At 43.8% G+C, this 21898-nt stretch overlaps 1 protein-coding gene across 3 annotated transcripts; it reads left to right on the top strand.

The window, feature by feature from the left end:
* The first annotated feature begins 16 nt into the window (after window positions 1-16).
* WSB2 (WD repeat and SOCS box containing 2) lies at window positions 17-20922 on the top strand. 3 transcript variants are annotated; one of them, XM_081283416.1, is made up of 9 exons: window positions 17-173; window positions 6763-6931; window positions 14094-14338; window positions 14499-14630; window positions 16899-16999; window positions 18301-18473; window positions 19123-19233; window positions 19354-19461; window positions 20130-20922. In XM_081283416.1, the coding sequence occupies exons 1-9, from the start codon at window positions 161-163 to the stop codon at window positions 20290-20292; spliced, it is 1215 nt and encodes a 404-aa protein (XP_081139542.1). In that variant the 5' UTR covers window positions 17-160; the 3' UTR covers window positions 20293-20922. The 3 variants fall into 3 exon arrangements, with proteins under 3 accessions (XP_081139542.1, XP_081139541.1, XP_081139543.1); XM_081283415.1 differs by lacking the exon at window positions 17-173 and having other exon boundaries at window positions 6729-6931; XM_081283417.1 differs by lacking the exons at window positions 17-173; window positions 6763-6931; window positions 14094-14338; window positions 14499-14630 and adding an exon at window positions 15680-16613.
* Window positions 20923-21898: the final 976 nt, after the last annotated feature.

Genomic DNA, 21898 nt, shown 5'->3' with positions numbered 1-21898 from the left:
GCTGATGGCCTCTCCGGGTGGCGGCGGGCGCGGCAGCGGCGGGGCCGGGGAGGGGGCCCGGGCTGGGGCCGGGGCGGGGGCGGGCGGCGCGGGGGCGGAATGAGGGCCAGCGGCCCGGGGGGCTGAGGCGCCCGTGCCGCGCGAACCGCGCGCGTCCTCCATGGAGGCCGGAGGTGAGTCGGGCCGGGCGCGCCCGCTCCCGCCGCGCGGAGCCGAGGCCCGTTGCCCAGGGAGGGCGGGGACCCCGCGGCGGCTTGGCGGCGGGCGGGCGCGAGAGGGCGCGGGGCCGGAGCGGCGCGCACGGGGCCGGGCGGCGGGGTGCGCGCCGGCGCCCAGCTTTGTTTCACTTTCGCTGTCAGTGGCCGCCACCCGACTCCTGCCGTCGCCCGGTCCTGGGCGGACGGGCTGCTGGGCCTGAGAGCCCCAGCCCCGGGACCGTGTGGAGCGCCGAGCCCTAGACGGACCCCCAGGGGGCGGTAGCCCAGGGGCCCTTGACGCGCTCGCAGCCTGGGTGGGAGTCGGCCCTGCGCCCTCCACGCTGGGCGGCCGCGCTCGTGGACAAGCCGCTTAACCCCCACCCCAACCCACGTCTCGGTTTTGTCCCTGAACGACGTTTAATAATAGTGCCTGCCTGGGTGGGTGGTTGGGTGCTTTCTGGCCTGCCTGTTCCCACGAATTGGGGCCCTGTTCGAACTACATGCCGAGCCGCTCCCTCCCGAGAGAGTTAATTCGGTGGGGTGGGGCTGGGGATGCTGATCCCTAGTGACACTTAGGATCATGTAAGTTTAGAAAAGCCATGAGGTCTAGTGCTCGCCCCGTCCTTGTTAACACCCCTTACTATCAGGAAAAAAAAGAGTGGAAGCCAGAATATTGGATGCACTTTCATCCAGTTCAGATGAACACCCCGTCTCAGTGGAAAAGGTGAGGTGGTTGTACAAAGGCCCAAACCTCCTGGCGCATCCCTTAGGTTTACCTGGTCTAACCTCCTTGCCCCCCGTTCCCTGTGTATAAAGAAATTTAGGATGGATTCGAGATTTATTCTGAGAATCCTTAACTGAAGATTTAAAAGCGGTTTCCTTAAGGGAACTTCTCAGAAGGGGTCCAGGCCTAAGGCTCAGAATTTGTTCCAGAGAGCATCTTGCAGTGAAGTTCAGTCTCCATTTTGGTTGCTGGTGGCTCATTATTGTGGGTGGGTTGGTTGCCAACCAGGATTTCCCTGGGGTGGTGTTACTTTTTAATTTAGGAAGTGACATTTCTTTGTTTGCTGGAGCCAGGCAGTCAAAAAGGTGTAGAGGCAGCTTTTTCCAGTTCCCATCTAGATAAGGGCTTTCTTTTCAGTGATTGTGTTACCCATAGAACTCCTTTTAAATGGCCCATTACTGTTTTCCAGGGTCTAGAGTATCTTTTTTATAGCAGTTTTTTCCCATTGATTCCTTATAGTTAAATCTGAAAGGCAATGTGAAGCTAACCTGCCTTTTTTAACAGGAATCCATTTCCAGTTCTGAGGTTTTTCCTACTGATTGACAGCTGTGTTTGCCAGTGTGGGCAAAGATGTTGAGAGCTGCCAAGCTACTGTTTTTTTGTTTTTTTTTTTTTTAAAGGTCAGAGTTTTGTGTTGCTTTCAAACTGAATAAAGTGTATTGTAAAGGGATTACAATGGACAATAGTGGAAATCTTCAGAGCAATGGTTTGAATTCATTTATTTATTCAAACATTTATTGAGTGTCTATTATGTGCAAGGCGTTCTCTAGGCTGTTGCTGGCCAATAGAAATAAAGTATAGAGCAGAGTGTGATGTACTCTGTAATCCCAGGTACTCAGGAGGCTGTAGCAGGAGGAGTGCAAGTTTGAGGCCAGCCTGGACAACTTAATGAGAATCTGTCTCAAAAAATAAAAAGGACTGATGGTGTTTCTTAGTGGTAGAGCACTTGCCTAGCCCGTGTGAGGCCCTAGGTTGAATTCCCAGTGTTGCCAAAAAAGGAAAATAAAATAAGAGCCACCTACATATAGGTAATTTTAAAAGTTCTGGTAATAGCCACATTTTTTAAGAAAACATTTTTTAAGAAATTAATCTAAAAATTATATCCAGACCACTACATCTAAATTGCAATGATGCAATTTGATTCATTTATATAATCAAATAAAAATCATTGGATTATTTCAGTGTCTTTTTGTACTGTGTCTTCAAAATATGGTGTGTATTTTATACTTAACAGCCTGTCTCCAGACTTGCTACCCATTTTAAGTGGTCAGTAACTACATGTGCTTACTGTGTTGAGCAGAGCAGCCCAACAGCAGTGAAGAGGTAGGCAAGTTGAGGTGGGTTGGGAAAAAGATAGACAATAAATACATGATAGCAGTCAAAGTATAGTGATAATTATCCAGAAAATTAAATGGGTAAAGGAAAATGACAAGATTACTTTAGAAACAGGGAGTTCCCTATGATATAATGGAACAGCCAGGCAAATCTTCCAGGGCCATGATATGGCTAATGCAAAGGCCCTGAGGCAGGAAAATTCTCTGAGCTTCCTGATATCTGTTAAGGCTAAGTCTTGTGCGAGGAAGAGAATCCATAGTAAATGTCTTTCCATTTGACCTGATTGTCCAAACATATCCACTGTTTAATTGGAAGACCCTTAAAGGTGTATGTATGTGTCGGCGGGTATTAGGGAAATGTTGGTTAAAGGTTACAAAATTTAGGAGGAATAAGTTCAGAATGATCTGTGGTACATTATGGTAACTATAGTTAATAAAGAACTCTATATTGAATGCTTGAAAATTGCTGAGAGATTTGTAAGTGCTTTATTACAAAAGAAAGTATGTGATGTAACGCATACCGTATGTGAAAACACCAGGTGGCATACTATAAACACATCCAATATTTTTCAGTTAAAACTCTGTTTCAAACCAAGAAGGGCCACTGCAGGTACAATCCCAGATGAAGCTGGTCCTCCCGGCTCTGTTTTGTTTTGTTTTCAAGTTCTGCACTAATTATGGTTTTCTTTTCCAGTAGCCAAGTTTAGTTTGGGTTCAGACTCCTTAACAGGAGTCACTGGGTTCGTTCTTCTTGTAGCGCCTGAATTCCTGAACCAAAATAGCAAGAGAGATTGAATTCCTAAATCACAGAAATAGTGTGTACATTTTCAGGAGGCTGATGTTGAAGAAGGATTTCATGTGAAATGTTTGTCTTAAAGCATCATAGTAGTTTAAGGGACTTCGTTTTGTATATTTATTCACCAAATATTTATAGACTGCCTGCTGTTTGCCAGGAACTCTGCTGGCACTGGGAATAAACAAGGGTCCTACAGTGTAGTGGACAGGATGGTAGTGGGCGAGACATGCCAATCTAGTGGTGAAGTTGACTAAGGTCAGAGAACTCCAGAAGGAGTTGTCATTGGGGTAAGGTACCAGATACAGAGAGGCATCCTCAAGTGAGTAGCTGGTACAAAGGCCCTTAGGTAGCTGAGCACAGTCAGGCCGTAGGTGGCCAGGGTCCTGGATGTAGCAGGGAGAGGAGAGGCAGGGGCCAGGTAATGCAGGACTTTGAGGGCAGGCAGGAGTTTGAATTTTATTCTAGGAAGTGGGAAGTGAGGAGGGATGGTGGGGCTAGAGTGAAAACAAGGAGAGCAGATGGAAGGCGGCCTGGTGGGCAGGTGAGATGATGCCAGGTGGATTAGAACAGTAGCCACAGAGATGGGTTGAAGTAGATTAGGCAAATCTGGAAACAGACTTGACTGAACTTGCTAATGGGTTTGACTAGGGAGGTAGAAGAAATCAGTGTAACCTATTTAATAGTGTGTGTGGAACGTGGTCATGGGGATGGATAATGAGCATTTAGGAGAGGGAGTGAACCGAATATGAACATGATCAGATGGATTAAAGGAATTTTCTTCCAGCTCAACTGAAATGTTCTTCCAGATCAGTTAGTGTCATTTATTTATTTATTAGTTGTAGTTGAACACAATACCTTTATTCCATTCATTTTTTTATGTGGTGCTGAGGATCAAACCCAAGGCCCCATGCATGCCAGGGCCCCTAGTCAGTATCATTTAATTTGACTACATCTGTATTTCTGGACCTCAGCACTATTGACATTTTGGGCCAGATAATACTTTGTGGGGGTGTCTGTCCCATGCACTGTAGGATATTGAGCTGCATCCCTGACCTCTACATAACAGATGTGACATCCTTAGTGGTGACAACTAAAAATGTCTCCAGACACTGTGACAAGCCCTTAGGGGACAAAATTACCCCCAGTGGAACTCTTGGGCTACATGAAAAAAACATTAGTAGATTAGGGTTTATGTCACCATAAGAAAATATCTAAAAATAGTATCATTGAAGAAAATAGTGGCATATTCCTGAATAACATCAAGAGACCTGTGTTGGATTTAGAATACAAGGGGACTTCTTACCATATTAACATCACATCCACAAAAGTGAATTCATACAGATGGGATTGTGCAAAGGAAGGGATCACACACACAAATTTCTAGGAAGAATGACCTCAGGCCTGGCCAGTGGCACATGCTCTGTAATCCCAGTGGCTTGGGAGGCTGAGGCAGGAGGATAATAAGTTCAAAGTCAGTCTCAGCAATTTAGTGAGGCACTTAGCAACTCATGGAGACCCTGTCTAATAAAATTTTTAAAAGGCTGGGGATGTGACTCAGTGGTTAAGCATTCCCCCCACCCCCTGGGGTTCAATCCCCATTACCAAAAACAAAACAAAACTTTGGTCTGCACAGACACCAATTTAGACAGATCAAATATACGAAAGCCTAGATTTCAATAAGACGTCCAGGAATGGATGTTCTCTTTACAGAGGCCTGATATCATTTATTAAAATCACATTTATAGAAAGAATTTTTCGACACATTGATTTTATAAAACAAAAGCCCCCCTTTTTTTTTTCCTGTGGTACATATACTGGAAAAAATGTGTGTGTATATGTGTTTTTTTCTTTACCATGTGTTGCATTGATTTCAAGATACCTTGGATTGTATTTCCATTATGTGCCACTGAGAAAAAGGATATTGCTTACTTCGCTGGGTGTGAGTGGTACAGACTTGTAATCCCAGCTGCTCCAGAGGCTAATTTAGCAGGAGGATCATAAGCTCTAGGTCAGCCTGGGAAACTTAGTGAGACCCTGTCTCAAAAATAAAATTAAGGGCTGGGAATATAGCTCAGTTGGTAGAGTGCTTGCCTTGGTGCTTAAGGTCCTGGATTCAATCCCCAGCACCACACACACAAAAAAGGGGGAGGGTGGAGACATAGCTAGTGGTAGAGTGTTACCTATCATTTGCAAAGCCCTGGATTCAATCCCCAGAACTACAAAGGAAAAACAAAAATACTGCCTATTTAAGAAAAGTTGTCAATTATAAAATACATCCTGATTTCAGAGAGGTAATGTAGGAAGACTTAAAAAGATGAGCTTAAAATACAGGTTGTTTGGGGCTGGGGTTGTGGCTTAGTGGTATAGCGCTTGTCTAGCATGTGTGGGATACTGGGTTTGATCCTCAGCACCACATAAAAAAATAAATAAAAAAGGTATTATGTCCATCTACAACTAAAAATATTTTTTTTTAAATAGGTGGTTTAAGTTAGTATTTTATCTGTAGCCATAAAAGTTCAAAGTCTGGAACTCTTGAAGTGGAACATGTACATATGGTAGTGACCTCATCCAAAATGGAACTCACTTTTTCTCTTAGCGTGTATCATGATGCTAGTGGCCAGAAAATCCATTCTGAAGGCCTTTAGCTTACAGACCTTATCAGCCATGCAGAATCTTCTTTCAGAATTACAGGATTGAACTAGGAATTGCAGTTCAGTCCATGAAGAAGTACCTGTGCAGTACCTACCGTCACAAGAGGCCCTGGGAGAAATAAAGATGAAATCATCTTGGTGGTATTGGAAGAGAGTGATTAAATGCTGGTTGCAGAAGAGAATTAAACAGGGTATTATGATAATAGAGGATGTTTCAGTTGTAAGTCTAGGTGTGAACTTGAAAGGGAATGTCTAGCAGACTTGTGTGGCCTGCAGTGCGAGAGGTGTAATAGAAAGGAGGCAGTCCTAGGTGTGGTAGAAGAAGCCTGGGCTCAGCTGTTGTATTATGTAGGCTGGTGGGAGTCTGGGAATGTATTTGCAGGGGAAAGTGGTGTGATGAATGTTTTCAGCTCTGGCAGGCTCTCTAGGGGTGGGAAGATTGGGAGACTTGTGAAAGATCTGGGTTAAAGGAGATAGGGAAGGCCTAACCAATAGATCTGAGCAAGAAAAGCCAGGGCAAGGGCTGCGTGAGCTTAGCTTTCCTGATGGGGGAGTGCTGGGAATGAGCCTTGCCATATCCCATACCTTTTCCCAAAATCAGGTTATTTGAGGAGACCTGAAACACATTGGTGGCCTTGCTGTGGTGGAACCATCTAGCATGGCTAACATATCTGACTATTTTTGCATCATCCAACTTAGCCCTAGCCTGGATGCCTCCTGCCTTCTTCCTGCTCAGGTATTCATAGGAAAATGAGGCCTCCATTCAGTGAGTTCACCCTCCTAAAGGTGACTCTTGAGTCATGGTTAACTGGCAACTGGGAGGGATGGGACTGAGTAACCCTGATGGAATGTGGCCTGTGGTCACTTATTACCCTAGGTCATTTAAATGACAACTCCCTCTGGGAATCCATAGTGTTCCCCACATTCTTGAAGAATGCAGCTTCCTTGAGGCCCTCCAGGGTGTGAGAGTGTTTTTGAAGCATGCTGTCTCCTGCCACAGAGGAACCGCTGCTGCTGGCAGAACTCAAGCCCGGGCGCCCCCACCAATTTGATTGGAAGTCGAGCTGTGAAACCTGGAGTGTCGCCTTCTCCCCAGATGGCTCCTGGTTTGCCTGGTCTCAAGGACATTGCATCGTCAAGCTGATCCCTTGGCCACTGGAGGAGCAGTTGTAAGTACTCCTTGTACCCAAAGGAATAAGGGCAACTTACTCCCCTTTCTTTTTACTCCCTTTTCTTACTCCCTGTGCAAAAACAGCAGAGGGAAAAAGTTCAGGAAACTGGAGTTCGCAGAACCCCAACATCCTGTGACTGGAAAATTCAGTTCTGTCAAGGTTGTCGTAACTCCACGCTTTTTCTTAACTTTATTGAGACATAATTTATACCCCATACAATTCACCCATTTAAAGTGTACCATATGGTGGCTTTTAGTGCATCCATAATCATATTCAACTTTTTCTTTACCTTAGAAAGATATCTTGTACTTGCTGCAGGAGACACCTCCAGTCCCTGGCAACTACTATCTTTCTGAATCTATCTATTGTGGATGTTTCTTATTAGTGGAATCTTAGAATATGTGGCTTTTTTGACCAGCTTTTCATAGCATAATGTTTCATAGTTCATAATGTAGTATGTATTAGTACATCTCTATTTGCCAAATAATTATTGTATGGTATGGAGATACCAAATTTTGTTTATACGTTTTTCATTGATTGATGGACATTTAGATTTTCTTTTTCTTTTCTTTTTTTTTTTCCTTTTCTCTTTTTTGGCTATTATGAATAGTGTCGCGGGTACAGTTTTCGTGTGGGTATGTGTTTTCAATGTTTAACTGAGGAAGTGCCAGACTGTTTTCTAAAGTGGTGGCACCATTTTCAATCCTGCCAACTGTGCTTTCAGATTCCAATTCTCTGCATCCTCACCAGCACTTGATGTCTTTTTGATTTCAGCCTAGCATCCTAATAAGAGTGAAATTGAATGCCAGTGGTTTTGATTTGCATTTCCCTGGTAGTTACTGGTGTTTAGCACCTTCTCGCGTGCTTTTTGGCCGTTTGTATATCTTCATTGGAGAAATATCTGTTTAGATCTTTAGACCATTTTAAAATTGAATGTTTTTCTTTGTTGACTTGGTTAAGTTTCTCATGCTAAAGTTTTTCTTTATCTGGAACAGTCAGATCCCAGGAAATGTTATGTAGGGCATTATGTTGGATATATTTGTACCTTTTTGTGTGTCTTGGGGCCACTCTATGTCTGCACTTATTTATTCTGGGAACTTTTGTTTCAATTATTTGCCTGACACTGAGCTAGAGGCCAAGAATTCTAAATTCTGAAGTACAATCAATTCAGCCAGTTCTTGGGGTCTCATTTAGGCTTTTTTTTTTTTTTTTTTTTTTTGTACTGGGAATTGAACCCAGGGGGCTTAACCACTGAGGATCATGGCCAGCCCTTTTGTGTATTTTATTTAGAGACAGGGTCTCACTGAGTTGCTTGGGGCCTTACTGAATTGCTACCTTTTGTGTGTGTGTGTGGGGGGGGGTGGTTACTGGGGATTGAACTCAGGGGCACTTGACCACTGAGCCACATCCCCAGCCCTGTTTTGTATTAGAGACAGGGTCTCCCTGAGTTGCTTAATGCCTCACCATTGCTGAGACTGGCTTTGAACTGGCGATTCTCTTGCCTCTGTCTCCCCAGCAACTGGGATTACAGGTTGTGCCACCACACTAGGCCTGCTTTAGGCATTTCTTATAATTGCAGGTTAGATTTAAGTTTTGTAATAATTCAGTCTGAAACTTGTTTCTCTAACAGTATGTGATGCTGACAAGAGTTTGCCAGAAGAATCTGCACACTGCTAGGGTTGAAGAGTGTGATACTGTGATTATTAATACTTCGTTGACATTACCAGTTTCCATTTCCTGGCACACAGCTCTTCAAATCCTTGGGATCTCCACAGTGATAAGTGTCTTTTTGTGTGCTGTTGAGTTGATTGTTGTCTGGCTGTCCCTAAGTACTTTGGGATGGAGGCTGGTCACCAGAGAGAGCAAGGCAGGACTAAGGGATTGGGACTTTCATCCCCAACTTGCAGGAAAGGGACAGGGGCTGAAGGTGAAGTTGATTGCCAGTGGCTGATGATGTAATTAACCATGCTTATGTAAAGAAGCTTCTATAAAACCCCAAAAGGACTGGATTCAGAGCTAGATAAGTGAATACTTGGAAGTTTCTTGCAAATTGATGGCCCTGGGGAGGGTGTGGAGTCTTTGTGCTCCTTCCTATATGCATTGCTCTGTGCATCTCTTCCACTGTTACTGGTATTCTTTATAATAAACAGGTAAAAATTTAAGTAAGGCATTTTCCTGAGGTCTGTCTGCTGCTCTAACAGATTTATTGAATCTGAGGAGGGGGTCATGGAAAGGAATCTTCATTTATAGCCAGTGGGTCAGAAGCACAGGGGAAACAACCTGGGACTTGGAGTAGACATCTGTAGCAGAAAGGGAAGTTCTTGGGGACTGGGCTCTCAACCTGAGGGATCCAAGGCTATCTCCTTAGATTTAGTGTTAGAAGTGCATTGAGCTAAAACCACCCAGCAGGTGCCTGCTGTAGAATTGCTTGCTTATGTGTGGGGAAAAGCCCCCATGTTTGGCCACAGAAGTCTTCTGTGTTGAGAATATAGGAGAGGGCTGGGGTAAATAAAATAAAGATATTGTATCCATGTATAACTTGGAAAAAAAAAACCCCAAAAATATAGGGAAAAAATGACTGATTTTTTTCCCCCCTGTATCTTCAGAGGGGTAAACTTGTGCAGTTTCTGGAAGGAAGGCGATTTGACCTTAAAAATGGTCTCCTGGTGGGCTGGGGATGTGACTTAGTGGTAGGGGGTCAGGTCCTGAGTCCAATCCCTGGTACCCCTGCCCCCCCCCACCACCACCACCACATACACACACAAATTCTTCTTACTATTAGGAATCTCAGAACCTGGGGACACCTATTTATATGTGCTGGTTTTCATCATGAAATTAATAGTGAAAAAAATCAGAGGTACCTTAAGATTAAGTAATAAAGGATGGTTAATTATGACATTTCCATATATTTGTAAAGTCATTAAAGCTATCATATTTGTAATCATGATCTTCAGTTCTTCTGTGGTCAGTTTACTGGTAATGGCGAGGATATTTATTGTTAATTAACCTCCCACTCCAAATGCAGGGGACTCTCCTTTGTATCTAGACTTAAGTCTGATATCAATTTATTGACTGAAAGTTTTTTGGGTTTTTTTGAAAATAGAATAAAATAGAAAATCTGTGTTTACCCCCAAATTAGATATATCTAAATATGTACATTACTCTAGGTAAAAGTATTCTTTCAGTATTAACTAAAGGGAAATTGGAAGTCATTTGAATATTAACTCTTTTGTATATTTATTATTTTATGTAGTGAGAAAAGTACTAATATGTTAAATGAGAACTTACCTGGTTTTGGGGGGAAATCAAACATCTTGAAGAATAATATAACTGAGGAAATACATGCCATAAGGCTTGTTGAAGAAAGCAGACTATAAAACTGTATGTGCAATATTATCCCAAATTTATTTTTTAAAAAAATATGAGTGTACACATAAATTAAAATCTGTAGTAAAATGTTTAGAATATTAATTGTGGATAATTTTTATTATTAGTTTCATTTCCAGATCTTCCCATATTTCTCTGTTGTAACTTGAAGTGATTTTAAAAAAATTTTTTTTTAGTTATACATGGGCACAATATCTTTATTTTGTTAATTTATTTTTATGTGGTGCTGAGGATCGAACCCAGGGTCTCACACGTGAGAGGCGAGTGCTCTACTACTGAGCCACAACCCCAACCCGTAATTGTTGTTTTAAAAAAACCTTTAAAAGTGGGAATCAGGTCCAGTAGTACAGCCTATAATCCCAGTAACTCAAGAGGCTGAGGCAGGAGGATCACAAGTTGAAAGCCAGCCTCGGCAATTTAACAAGACCCTGTCTCAAAAAAAAAAAAAAAAAATTTATTACAGGGTTGGGGATTTAGCTCAGTGATTAAGCGACCTGGGTTCAATCCCTGATACAAAAAATAAAAGCAGGAATCTGGAGCAGGGCATACTGGCTTGTCCCTGTAATCCCAGCTACTCAGGAGGCTGAGCAGAAAGATCAAAAATTAATGGCCAGCCTAGGCAATTTAGCGAGACCCTGTCTTAAAAAATAAAAGAGCTGGGGATGTAGCTCAGTGGTAGAGCACCTCTGGATTCAATCCAGGAGAGGAAGGATCTGGGGCATTTATGTGCTTAAGATTATAATGCATTAAAAAATTAGGAATTGCTTTAGATATTGAGCCAAATAATCATCTTAACCAAAAGGTTTGGGAAGCTTTCTTTTCAGGTGAAGCTAAGCTAAGTTCTGTTAATGAATCTCCCTTCCCTTCAGCAGCCCCTTCCCACGCTCCCACCTCCTACCTCCCATGCACCCTATCCCTAAATAGTTGTTGAGTACTCACCCAAGACACCCAAGACTTGAGTTCTTTCTTTTTATTTTGCGGTATTGGGGATTGAACCCAGGGCCTTGTGCTTGAGAGGCAAGCACTCTACCAACTGAGCTGCTTCCCTAGCCCCAAGACTTGAGTTCTAATTTCAGTTCTGCCCTCGACTTTGTGAGCCTGGGAAAGTTTTTTTTTTTTTTTTCTTTAATATTTATTTATTTTAGTTTTCTGCAGACACAACATCTTTGTTTCTATGTGGTGCTGAGGATCGAACCCGGGCCCCACGCATGCCAGGCGAGCGCACTACTGCTTGAGCCACATCCCCAGCCCTGGGAAAGTTAATAGCTCTACTCATACAGCAAGAATTTGAGTACAGTGCTGCCCTGCTTAACAGTGTTTTGGTCAGTGAAAGACCACATGTTGGCAATTAATTTAATCTGAGGAGGGGGTCATGGAAAGGAACCTTCATTTATAGCCAGTGGGTCAGAAGCACAGGGAAAACATCCTGGGACTTGGGGTAGGTATCTGTAGCAGACAGGGAAGTTCTTGGGGACTGAGCCCTCATCCTGTGGGATCCAAGGCTATCTCTTTAGATTTAGTGATAGAAGTGCATTGAGCTAAAACCACCCAGCAGGTGCCCAAAAGGTTGATTTGCCTAGTGACATTGTAACTGTTGATGGCACAAGAACAGAGTCTCCTAACTGAGCAGTTCTCAGCACATTTCTCTTTTGTTAAGTGGTTCATGACCCTCTTTCTAGAAACACTCAATTTATAATATTAAAATGAAATAATTTGGAAATGTGTCTTAATACATTTTGAATAAAGTAGTTACAGAAATAAATTAATTCAAATACAGAAATCCTAACTTTATAAAAGATAAAACATACCTTCCAAGCTCTTCTGTGATGTTCTTCCCATGGCCTGCTTTTATAGTCCTTCTCAAGGTGGCACTCACCTGCACCATGGCCAGGTAGGTCTGGTTAGCGTGGACAGGCAAGGAGGGCCACATAGGGACAGGGCAGGATCAGCTGAAAAGACATTGGTTACATTCAGATTGTTTAGCCAGAAAAACACATTTTCAGCCTCATTTGGCCATTTAGACCAGGGGCCAACAAACATTTTCTGTAAAGGCCCAAATGGTAAATATTTTAGGCTTCATGGGCCACAAAGTCTGTCAGGATTGTTCAGTTCTGCCCCTGTAGCAATATGTGCACAAGTGACAATGGCAGGGTTCCAGTAAAACTTTTATTTACAAAACTAAATCTAGTCATTTTCACAACATTGATAAATGTGAAGGACATTATGCTAAATGAAGTAAGCTGGGCACAGAAGGACAAATACCAAGCGCGTTTATGTGTGGAATCCAAAAAATGTTGAACTCCTAGAAGCAGAGTGGGGGGCGGCCACCAGAGGGCCGGGAGGGGTGGGGATTTGGATCAAGGCTGCAGAGTTTGGGTTAAAGTGGGATGAGTTCTGGTGTACAACATGGACACAATATTTAATAATTTATATTTGAAAAATTGCTATAAGAGTAGATCTTAAGTATTCTCAGGAGGAAAAAAAGTTTGTGAAGTGAAGGATATGTTAATGAGCTTGATTTAACCGCTCTACGTTGTATACATGTTTATGTTGTACATTGTAAATATATACAATTTTTATTTGTTAAATAGACCATAATTTTTTTAAAATTGAGAACTTAAGGGATTGTTGAAAGAGTTAAAACAAAAACAGACTGCTGGCCCTGGCACAGTTTGCCAGCCTCTGATTTAGCCCACACTTGCCTCGGCTCCTTCTTTCTTATTTTCCAGGTGAGCTTGGTAAAATTTCTGATTTTAACATACAGTTGACGGAAGTGTGATTTGCTCAGAACTTCTGGGAAAGTGTGGAATAGAGGTCCGGGCATAGATACTGTGAGTGTAGGATTCCTTGCTGAAGTATGTCAGATTGCGCTGGGCCTGGCATTCTCTCCATCTCCCCCAGTGGCTGGACACGAGTGTGGTCATGGTCACCCAGAAAAGCAGGATTTACTAAAGGTGTGTTGCAAATAGTAAACTGTTCTCAGGCCAAATCCCAGACCTGTCTACTTTGAGACTTTGTCTTCTGGGCGTAGAGGTGGGCAGGGCCCAGTGACTCAGGGAGTGAGCTTCAGTTACCTGGAACAGAGTGAGGATATAAAAGGGAGAGGAATGTAAAGGAGGGGCTCGGGCCAGGAGATCTTCCGGAGGTATCCCTGTAAGCAGTTCTGTGGTTCTTTCTGTTTGTTGACTACTCTTCTGGTTGCTTCTTGTCCTGGATGTCCCACCAGGAAGTACCTGGAAGAACTTTATTATTGATTGGTGAATGTGGAAATAAGGAAGAGCCTTATTACTGGTGAAGGTGGAAATCAACATCTGCTAAACAAACTGTTGGCCAGACAGGTTTATTTCCCAGCTCTTTGAGGACTTCTGAGATAATAGAAGGGGACATGTTGGCTGGTGTTCAGGCTCTAATTCTGTCTGTCCTGGTTCCAGATCTATGGTATAAGTGTGCTCTCATGGGAAAAATGGAGTACATGTTTCTTTCCACGCACCAAAACCCAGGAGAACTTTTTGAGCAAGTGTGTAGCTCCCAGGAGCATCTGTGATCTAGTTATCCCGTACGGCAGGTCACCCCATTGCAGGGCTGTTGCCAGTGGACTGAGACAAGGCCAGTGGAGCTTCTGTTACATGAGTTCCAAAATGACACAATGTCACACTGGAATTTACTAAAAGCCAACATTTCTTTCTAGGACTTTAATCGAGTGTTACTGTCCCAGGATGACAAGTTGATTGACTTGGTAACAATTTTAGACTCCAATCTTTGCTTTCTCCAGCATCCCTAAAGGGTTTGAAGCCAAAAGCCGAAGCAGCAAAAATGATACAAAAGGACGAGGGAGCCCAAAGGAGAAGACACTGGACTGTGGTCAGATTGTTTGGGGTTTGGCCTTCAGCCCGTGGCCTTCTCCACCCAGCAGGAAGCTCTGGGCACGCCACCATCCCCAAGTGCCAGACATCTCTTGCCTGATCCTTGCCACAGGGCTTAATGATGGACAGATCAAGATTTGGGAGGTGCAGACAGGTAGGTCTTTTCTGGCTGGCACAAGGTGTTCAGGCATATTTCTGTTCAAGAGGCATGTTCATGACCCGTTCCTGTCAGGTCCCCGGTTGTCCTGGGGTATAGGGTGATGGGCAGTCTGGGTGCCCCTCTCTGCTGACTGAGTCCTCTGCTCCCCTTTCAGGGCTTCTGCTTTTGAATCTTTCTGGCCACCAAGACGTTGTGAGAGATCTGAGCTTCACACCCAGTGGCAGTTTGATTTTGGTCTCTGCATCACGGGACAAGACTCTACGCATCTGGGACCTGAATAAACATGGTAGGGAGGTGGTTAAACTAACTTGAAGGCACCAGAAATAATGTATCTGCTCCTTTCTCAACCTCACCAATGCTATTTTTATCTAGAATGGTTTTTCAACACTTTTTTCTGTTATTGCCTTCTAAGGAGACGTTCTCTTCCTAATTACCCTTCTTGTCCCAAAGATGTCCTAAACCAAAGAAATACAGTGCAGTCATCCCTCAGTTATCAAAGGAACAAGTTTCAGGACCCCTGTGGATACCCAAAACTGTGGTTGTTCAAGTCTCTGATATGAAATAGCATAGTATTTCATATAACCAACATACTATGCTTGAAACTGTGTCTAGGTGACTTAGAATGCCTAATACAGTAAGGGAAATGGTGGCTTCACTCTAATGACAGGAAAAATGATCTGTATGTGTTTAGTACAGACACAGCTAAAAAAATTTTCCATCCATGATAGTTAAATCTAAGTGTGGGGGGCACAGAGGGCTGACGGAACATTGATATATTAAAAGCATGTCTCTGCCTTGTATGTTAAAACAACAACAACAACAACAACAAAACAGGTTTCAGGCTCCCACGAGCCCCCTTGGAGTGGTGTTGCCCTACTGAAACATACAACACAGCAGGGCTTTACCCCAGCAGCTTGCTGTCCCGGGAGGGACTAGAGAGTGACTTGGGGAATCCCATGCTGGTTTGGAGAGAAGGAAAGGCTAGGTAAGCATGACTGAGAGCAGTGCAGGCCACAACTAGGGCTTCCTGAGAAAGGGGGCATTGAGGTGGGGCTCCAGGGATCTGCCCTGCTGACATGATCCCTTAACGCCTTCTGTTCTCAGCACTTGGATGTGGCAGCTGAAGAGGCCATAACCCACTCTAAAAGTATTAACTTGTACATATCTGCATGTGCATAAAAACTTCATAAATTCCTAAGTATGACCACATATGGGTTTATAAAAATTCTTGTATTTTTTCTTTGCTTGGCTTTCTCCTTCCCATTTTCTCCTGTCTTCCCTCTTGTGTGTCCTCCTCTCTTCCTTTGCAATCTGGTAACCCACGTTAAGAACCTACTTACATAGCTGACTGTAATTTTTTTCTATACTTACATAATCCTGCATACATGACTTACATCCATGGGTGTTGGAGACCATTGTTTCACAAAAATGGATCATATGCTTCCCATTTTTTCTGCATCTTGCTTTTTGTTTTGTTTTTGAGAAAAAGGAAAAAGAAGGTTTATTGCTTTGGTAGTAAAGAAGAAACACCAGGGGACTTCTGTCCTAAAGGCTGTGACTCTCAATCACAAGGGACAGGGGGGTTTTAAAGAAACTCTTCAAGGGTTACATTCCAGGTGTGCTTTGGTAGGGGTCCCAGGCCCCCTGATGGCATGTTGGCATCCCCTTCCTGTAGTGGTGTGTCTCAGGGCAGTTAACCAGGGGAAGAAAAGAGAACACTGTCTCCTAAACTTGTTAGGGACGGGGAGAGGGGAGACAAAAAAAATTTTTAAAGACTAAACCTTAGAGCAGTAAGGGCTATATTCAGAAGGTGAACCAGACCCCTGTTACATTTCCCCACTGTTAATTTCCGCCTTCCATTTCTATACATCTTGCTTTTTTTCATTAAACATTACCCATAGAAAAGTCTGTCTCTCTAATTCCATCCACATTAACAGACTAGATATACCCCCATTAATTCACCCACTCCCCTATGCCTGGGCATTAGGTTTTTTCCAAAAGCCAAGACCTGGAGAGATTGCGTGAGTCACTGGACTTCTGAACTGAGTACGCAGCGGAGCCGGGTGGCATTGAAACCCGAGTCATCTGACTCCAGAGCTTATGTAATTACTCCACACCTCGCCCCTTCTCCAGCAGACAACTAGGACCAGAGGGAAGCCATTACGGAGGTTAAACAGAGAGTTGAAGATAAGCACTGTCAGTTGGGAAGGAGCTTCAGAGCACTTGAGGTGGTTGGGAACCTGAAGAGAAGGATTTCTGCTATGAAAAGGTGTTAGATCTATGTTCACCCTTTTCCCTAGATTTATGTGGTGCCATGAATTCCCTTGGCCATTAGAATATCATATTAATAGATTGCAGCTGTTTTATTTTTCTTCTTTTCTGTTTACATGTTTAAATGAAAGTTGGACATAGTTCCTTCTCAGCAAAGCCTTTGGGCCCAGTCTTGAGAGAACTGGATGATGTATTGGGTGCTGGGCCATTACTACTGGTACTTCTGCCTCCCTTCTCTGTTGTTCTGCGGGGTGGCTTACTGTTTGTTTCTCTTCTTTGCCAGGTAAACAGATTCAGGTGTTATCAGGTCACCTCCAGTGGGTTTATTGCTGCTCCATCTCCCCTGACTGCAGTATGCTGTGCTCCGCAGCTGGAGAGAAGTCGGTAAGCCTCCAATAGTGGGTGCCATTTCCTCTACTGCTTCAGTTCATTGAGAAATAGGGGTCTGAAGCACTGGCTCTGTGTGTGTGAGAGCCAAAATCCACCTGCCGGCTGGCTGGCCTCAGCAGGAAGGCATGCTGATGGACTGGCACCCCCCCCCACACACACACACACAGTACTCTCGGCACCCTGACGTGGACCAAGAAGCGGAAAGTTCGGAAGTTGGTCTGAGGGGTGGTTTGCCTTTACAAAACAGAGAATGGGTGCTTGTTGGATCTCTTCTCCCTTTGGATTCTAAGATTTAAAAATTGCAACCTACATCTGGATTCAGATTTCCTTTGAATCATCTAGTTTGAATTTATCTAGGATTTTGAATTCAGATCATGACATGATCAGGTACTTTTATTGTTGAACTTTGTCCTTTAATCCTGTTGTTAAAAAAAAAAAAAAAAAGAGAAAAGGCATTAGAATCTCAAGAACAAGCCTTTGGTGATTTGCCACTGTTTAGGTTTTGCATGTGTGTTGAACCCTTGCTGTAACTGACAGAAAGTTATGTTAAGGGTCTGCTATTGATCCTACCCAGGTGGTTGCCCACTTGAGGTGTGAGACTATGTGAAATGAGAGTTTTCTTAAAGGAGAGAAAACAAAATGCCACTTTTAATGATTCTCAGGGTGGAAATGATAAGGTAGGTCAGAGAGTCGTGGTATATTCTCGTGGGTTCTCTAAGAAAGGTGTGGGTGTAAAATGTCATCAGGGTGTCACTGCTTTGTGGGGTGGTCCAGAGTTCACCTCTGACCCCTATTTTTGGCTTTAAGTGGAACAAGGTAGTATTTGGCTCAAGTCTTCCTCAGCACATGCTACCCTATTTCAAGCAGAGCTCAGAGCCTCTGGGGCCATTTCAGCTGGCAGCCTTCCAGGTTGGCTTGCTTAGTCTTATTAAAGAACACTCTTTGGGCGGGGCATAGTGGCGCAGGTGCATAATCCCAGTTATTCGGGAGGCTGAGGCAGGAGGATTACAAGTTCAAAGTCAGCCTCAGGAACATAGTGAGACCCTATCTCAAGATAGAAAGTTTAAAAAAAGGGCTGGAGATAAAGACAACCAAGCTGACCATGCCCACTCAGTGCCTCATGAATTCAGGTCCGTTGCTTTGTTTCCCCCTGGATGATAGGCTGTGGAGGAGGAGGGCGGAATGGTTTCACCTGGCCATGGGGCCTGAAGAGGGGATTCTGGTGCTTTTTACTGCTGTTCAGGTCCTGGGTGCTTGGTTCCTGCCCCTCACCAGGCCCCTGTTCGTCCCCACAGGTCTTCCTCTGGAGCATGCGGTCCTACACACTAATCCGGAAGCTAGAAGGCCACCAAAGCAGTGTTGTCTCCTGTGACTTCTCCCCAGACTCTGCCTTGCTTGTCACAGCTTCTTATGATACCAACGTGATTATGTGGGACCCCTACACTGGCGAGAGGCTGAGGTCACTCCAGTAAGGACTGATTCCCTACTATGTTTTCCTTGTCAGGTGGCTGATGAGAACCTACCTGGCATTAGACGGGTCCCTCTTGGAGCCTGGGGTGGGGAAGAGCAGCCTAGATGAGAAGGTGCAGTCACTCAGTGCTTTGCTGTCAGGGTCTGCAAGTCTCTGGGTTTAGGAAGCCGTCTGTACTAATTTGGATTCATCATTATGAAACCTCAGAGTGACTAAATTCCACTTACTAATAACTGTAGTAACAAGTTCAGAAAGATCTTCCGATTGAAAACATAATTTCCAATATGAATTTCATGTTCTTATAAACCTGGTCTACTTTTTCCTTTTGTCTTTCTGTTTTATGAAGCAAATAATAGGTAGTCCTATAATTATCATGTATCTCAGCCTAAAAAAGATTTTCAGTTTGTACTGTGGCATTAAAGTGAGGGCTGACCTACTTTGCATAAGGAAATTAGCACAAGGAAGTGCTAGTAACCCTTCAGCCCCAAGACTCTTGGGGCCTTCTGAAAGGCCCTTTTTTCCAGTCTGAATCCCAGATTTTCCATAAGGGCACAGAGCACAGCAGTTTGGTCTCCTGCCTAGGGGTGTTTGCAGCAGGAGGCTGGCCTTCACACCCAGCTTGCCGTCCTGTTTCTGACTTCTGCAGCCATACCCAGCTTGAGCCTGCCATGGATGACAGCGATGTCCACATGAGCTCCTTGAGATCCGTGTGCTTCTCTCCTGAAGGCCTGTACCTTGCGACAGTGGCAGACGACAGGTAACAAGAGAACTCCCTTTAGGAGGCCTCAGAGCAGGCGTTTGGAAGTAGTGGCAGCATGTTCCTCCTGGTGTGGCCCAGGTTGGCTAGTGTGTCACTGTACCCCTCTCTCCTGTCCAGGCTCCTCAGGATCTGGGCCCTGGAGCTGAAGGCTCCCGTGGCATTTGCTCCCATGACCAATGGACTTTGCTGCACGTTTTTTCCACATGGTGGAGTTATTGCCACAGGGTATGTATGTTAGCTGAGCAGATGGGGAGCAGTTTATGCTGCATGTGCCACGTAGTTTTTAAGGGAAGAAAAGAAATCCAAGATTATGTAAAATTCAAATATTTAATTCTGACAATATATCATTTACTCTTTTAATATTCAACCACAATGTATTTAAAGATCTGCACTTCAGTGGGCCAGGTTTACAAGGGAACACAAATTAGGATGATGTAGAATTTTTATGGGAAAGGATTTATGACCGAGATCACCCTACAGGTTAACTCCTTGGATTTGGTAGGTGACACTCTTCCCTCTTACCACTTTTGATCTAACTTGTTGAAAGGTCTTTATTGACAGAGATGTGTCTGGTGTCAAATGTCTCTGTCTTGAGGGTTTTCTGTATTTGATAGTCTCGTTGTGTTGCTAAGGCTGGCCTCAAACTCATGGGCTCAAGTGATCCTCCCATCTCAGCCTCTCGAGTGGTCTGGGCTTCAGGCACATGCAACATCATAATGTGTTAGAAACCTGTCAGCAACCCTCATTCCTCAGCACCAGAGCCTTCATAGTCATTCCTAGTCAGATTTGCCTTTCACCTTCTGGAGTCTATTTTGCTACTTGAGGACAAATTGGAAACATCCATTGCAATGAAAGCAAGGTCTTTCTGACCCTGTTGGTCTGTTTTGTTCCAGGACAAGAGACGGCCATGTCCAGTTCTGGACTGCTCCTAGAGTCCTGTCCTCACTGAAGCACTTATGCCGGAAAGCCCTTCGAAGTTTCCTAACAACCTACCAAGTCCTAGCACTGCCAATCCCCAAGAAAATGAAAGAATTCCTCACGTACAGGACTTTTTAAGCAATGCTGCACATCTTGTTTTCTTGTAGCAGAATAAATCTTCCCAGCAAAGGAATAGCTGGAATAATGGGCCAAACATCTGGTCTTGGGTTGAAATAGAAATTCTTTGGGATTGTGAAGAGAATGTAGCAGACTAGATCCCAATGGACTGGTCATGGGTCATCTTCTCCATGGCATGTGTGAGCCAATCTTAGAGGAGGAAATCCCACTTCTGCAGTGACAGAGCCTTACTTTAAGTCTTGAGTCCACTTGTGAAAAGCAAATATTGAGCTCCTTGTAGTCATTTTGATTCGAAGTGCAGTTATTGATGTTTTGATGATTCAAGTAGGCCGCTAGAGCCGCTCCTTAGTGGTGGCAAGGTTTACGTGCCCTCAGCTGGGATGTGAGCTGCGTAGCATACTCATCCTTGTTCCCAGTACAGTGGTGACATGGTTTAACGTCCCTCCTGCTGTGCTCAGAGCTGCTTTGACATTGGCAAGTTACCTCCCTCAGGCTCCCTCTGATCAGCAGGACCAAGTTTCCATGGAGCACTTGGTATAAGGTGTTACCTGAGTAACAGGCGAAATCAGAGGCTGTGTTCCTGACTGATAACAAACACTATTATTGGCTGTTTCTTTTATTATTATTTTTTTAAACAATGGTGTGCATGTGCAGATGACAAATTTGTATTTCAGATTATATGAGGATGTGTTCCTAAATGCATGACTGTTCAAATGGCTACTGAGTTGTCAGTTGTTGGCCATTTATTAGCATCATATTTATTTGTATTTTCTAAACAGATGTTAAGGTACAACTGTGTTTTTCTCAATGGTATCTAAAAACCAGAGTACTGAAATGGAACAGTGGTGAAGATGTGTCTTCGTTGTGTAAAGAACTGGTGTTGTCAGCACTTCAGCTTATACTCTATGTACAACATCTGTCTTTGCTGCTTGACCTCATCAGACTCATTAGTCAGTTTCAACTACCCAACAAAAATAGCTCCTTAAAAGTACTGTTCTCCCTCAGTGGCATGTACCTATCCAATCAAAACACCTTATTCCGACAAAATCTGCCTTAGGAAAATCTAATATATTTTAAATTATTTTGAAAGAAATGCAACATCTTATTCTTTGCCTTTCTTAATTGATCCTTTATGGAGGCAGCGTAACAACTTAATGAGACAAGAGGAATCTCCTCTACCACCTTCATTGCTTGAAGAAAAAACATTTCAGAATAAGGCTTTCATTTAAGAAAAAAGCAAAAACAAAAGCTTTTGGCTCTGTTTCTTTTTTTCCTCCCACATTAAGAAATAGGAATCAACTGGGCATGGTGGCACACCCCTGTAAACTCAGCTACTCAGAGGGCTGACAGAGGAGGATGGAAAGTTTGAGGCCAGGCTTGTGGCAACTTAGACCATCTCAAAATTTTTAAAAAGGGCTGATGATAGAGCTCAGTGTTAGACTATATCTGGGTTCAGTCCTCAGGACTGAGAAACAATAAAAATTAACAATCACCTTTTAGAACAAGCAGTACAGTGGGAGGGGCAGGAATGGGCTGGTAACCTTTCTGTTTCATGACCATCTTGAAGTATCATAGAGAGGGCCATGGGAAGCCCTGGGGGGTTTTG

Source organism: Spermophilus citellus (assembly GCF_964194105.1).
Source record: "Spermophilus citellus genome assembly, chromosome: 3".
NCBI lineage: Eukaryota > Metazoa > Chordata > Mammalia > Rodentia > Sciuridae > Spermophilus > Spermophilus citellus.
The sequence above is the reverse complement of the archived record's forward strand: the minus strand, read 5'-3'. Positions and strand labels throughout refer to the sequence as shown.

Coding starts and splice junctions, on each gene's coding strand:
- WSB2 (XM_081283415.1), top strand. CDS start 6,744: ATGCTGTCTCCTGCCACAGAGGAACCGCTGCTGCTGGCAGAACTCAAG. Junction 17,000..18,300: donor CCGCAGCTGGAGAGAAGTCG/GTAAGCCTCCAA, acceptor TCGTCCCCACAG/GTCTTCCTCTGGAGCATGCG. Junction 19,234..19,353: donor GCGACAGTGGCAGACGACAG/GTAACAAGAGAA, acceptor TCTCCTGTCCAG/GCTCCTCAGGATCTGGGCCC.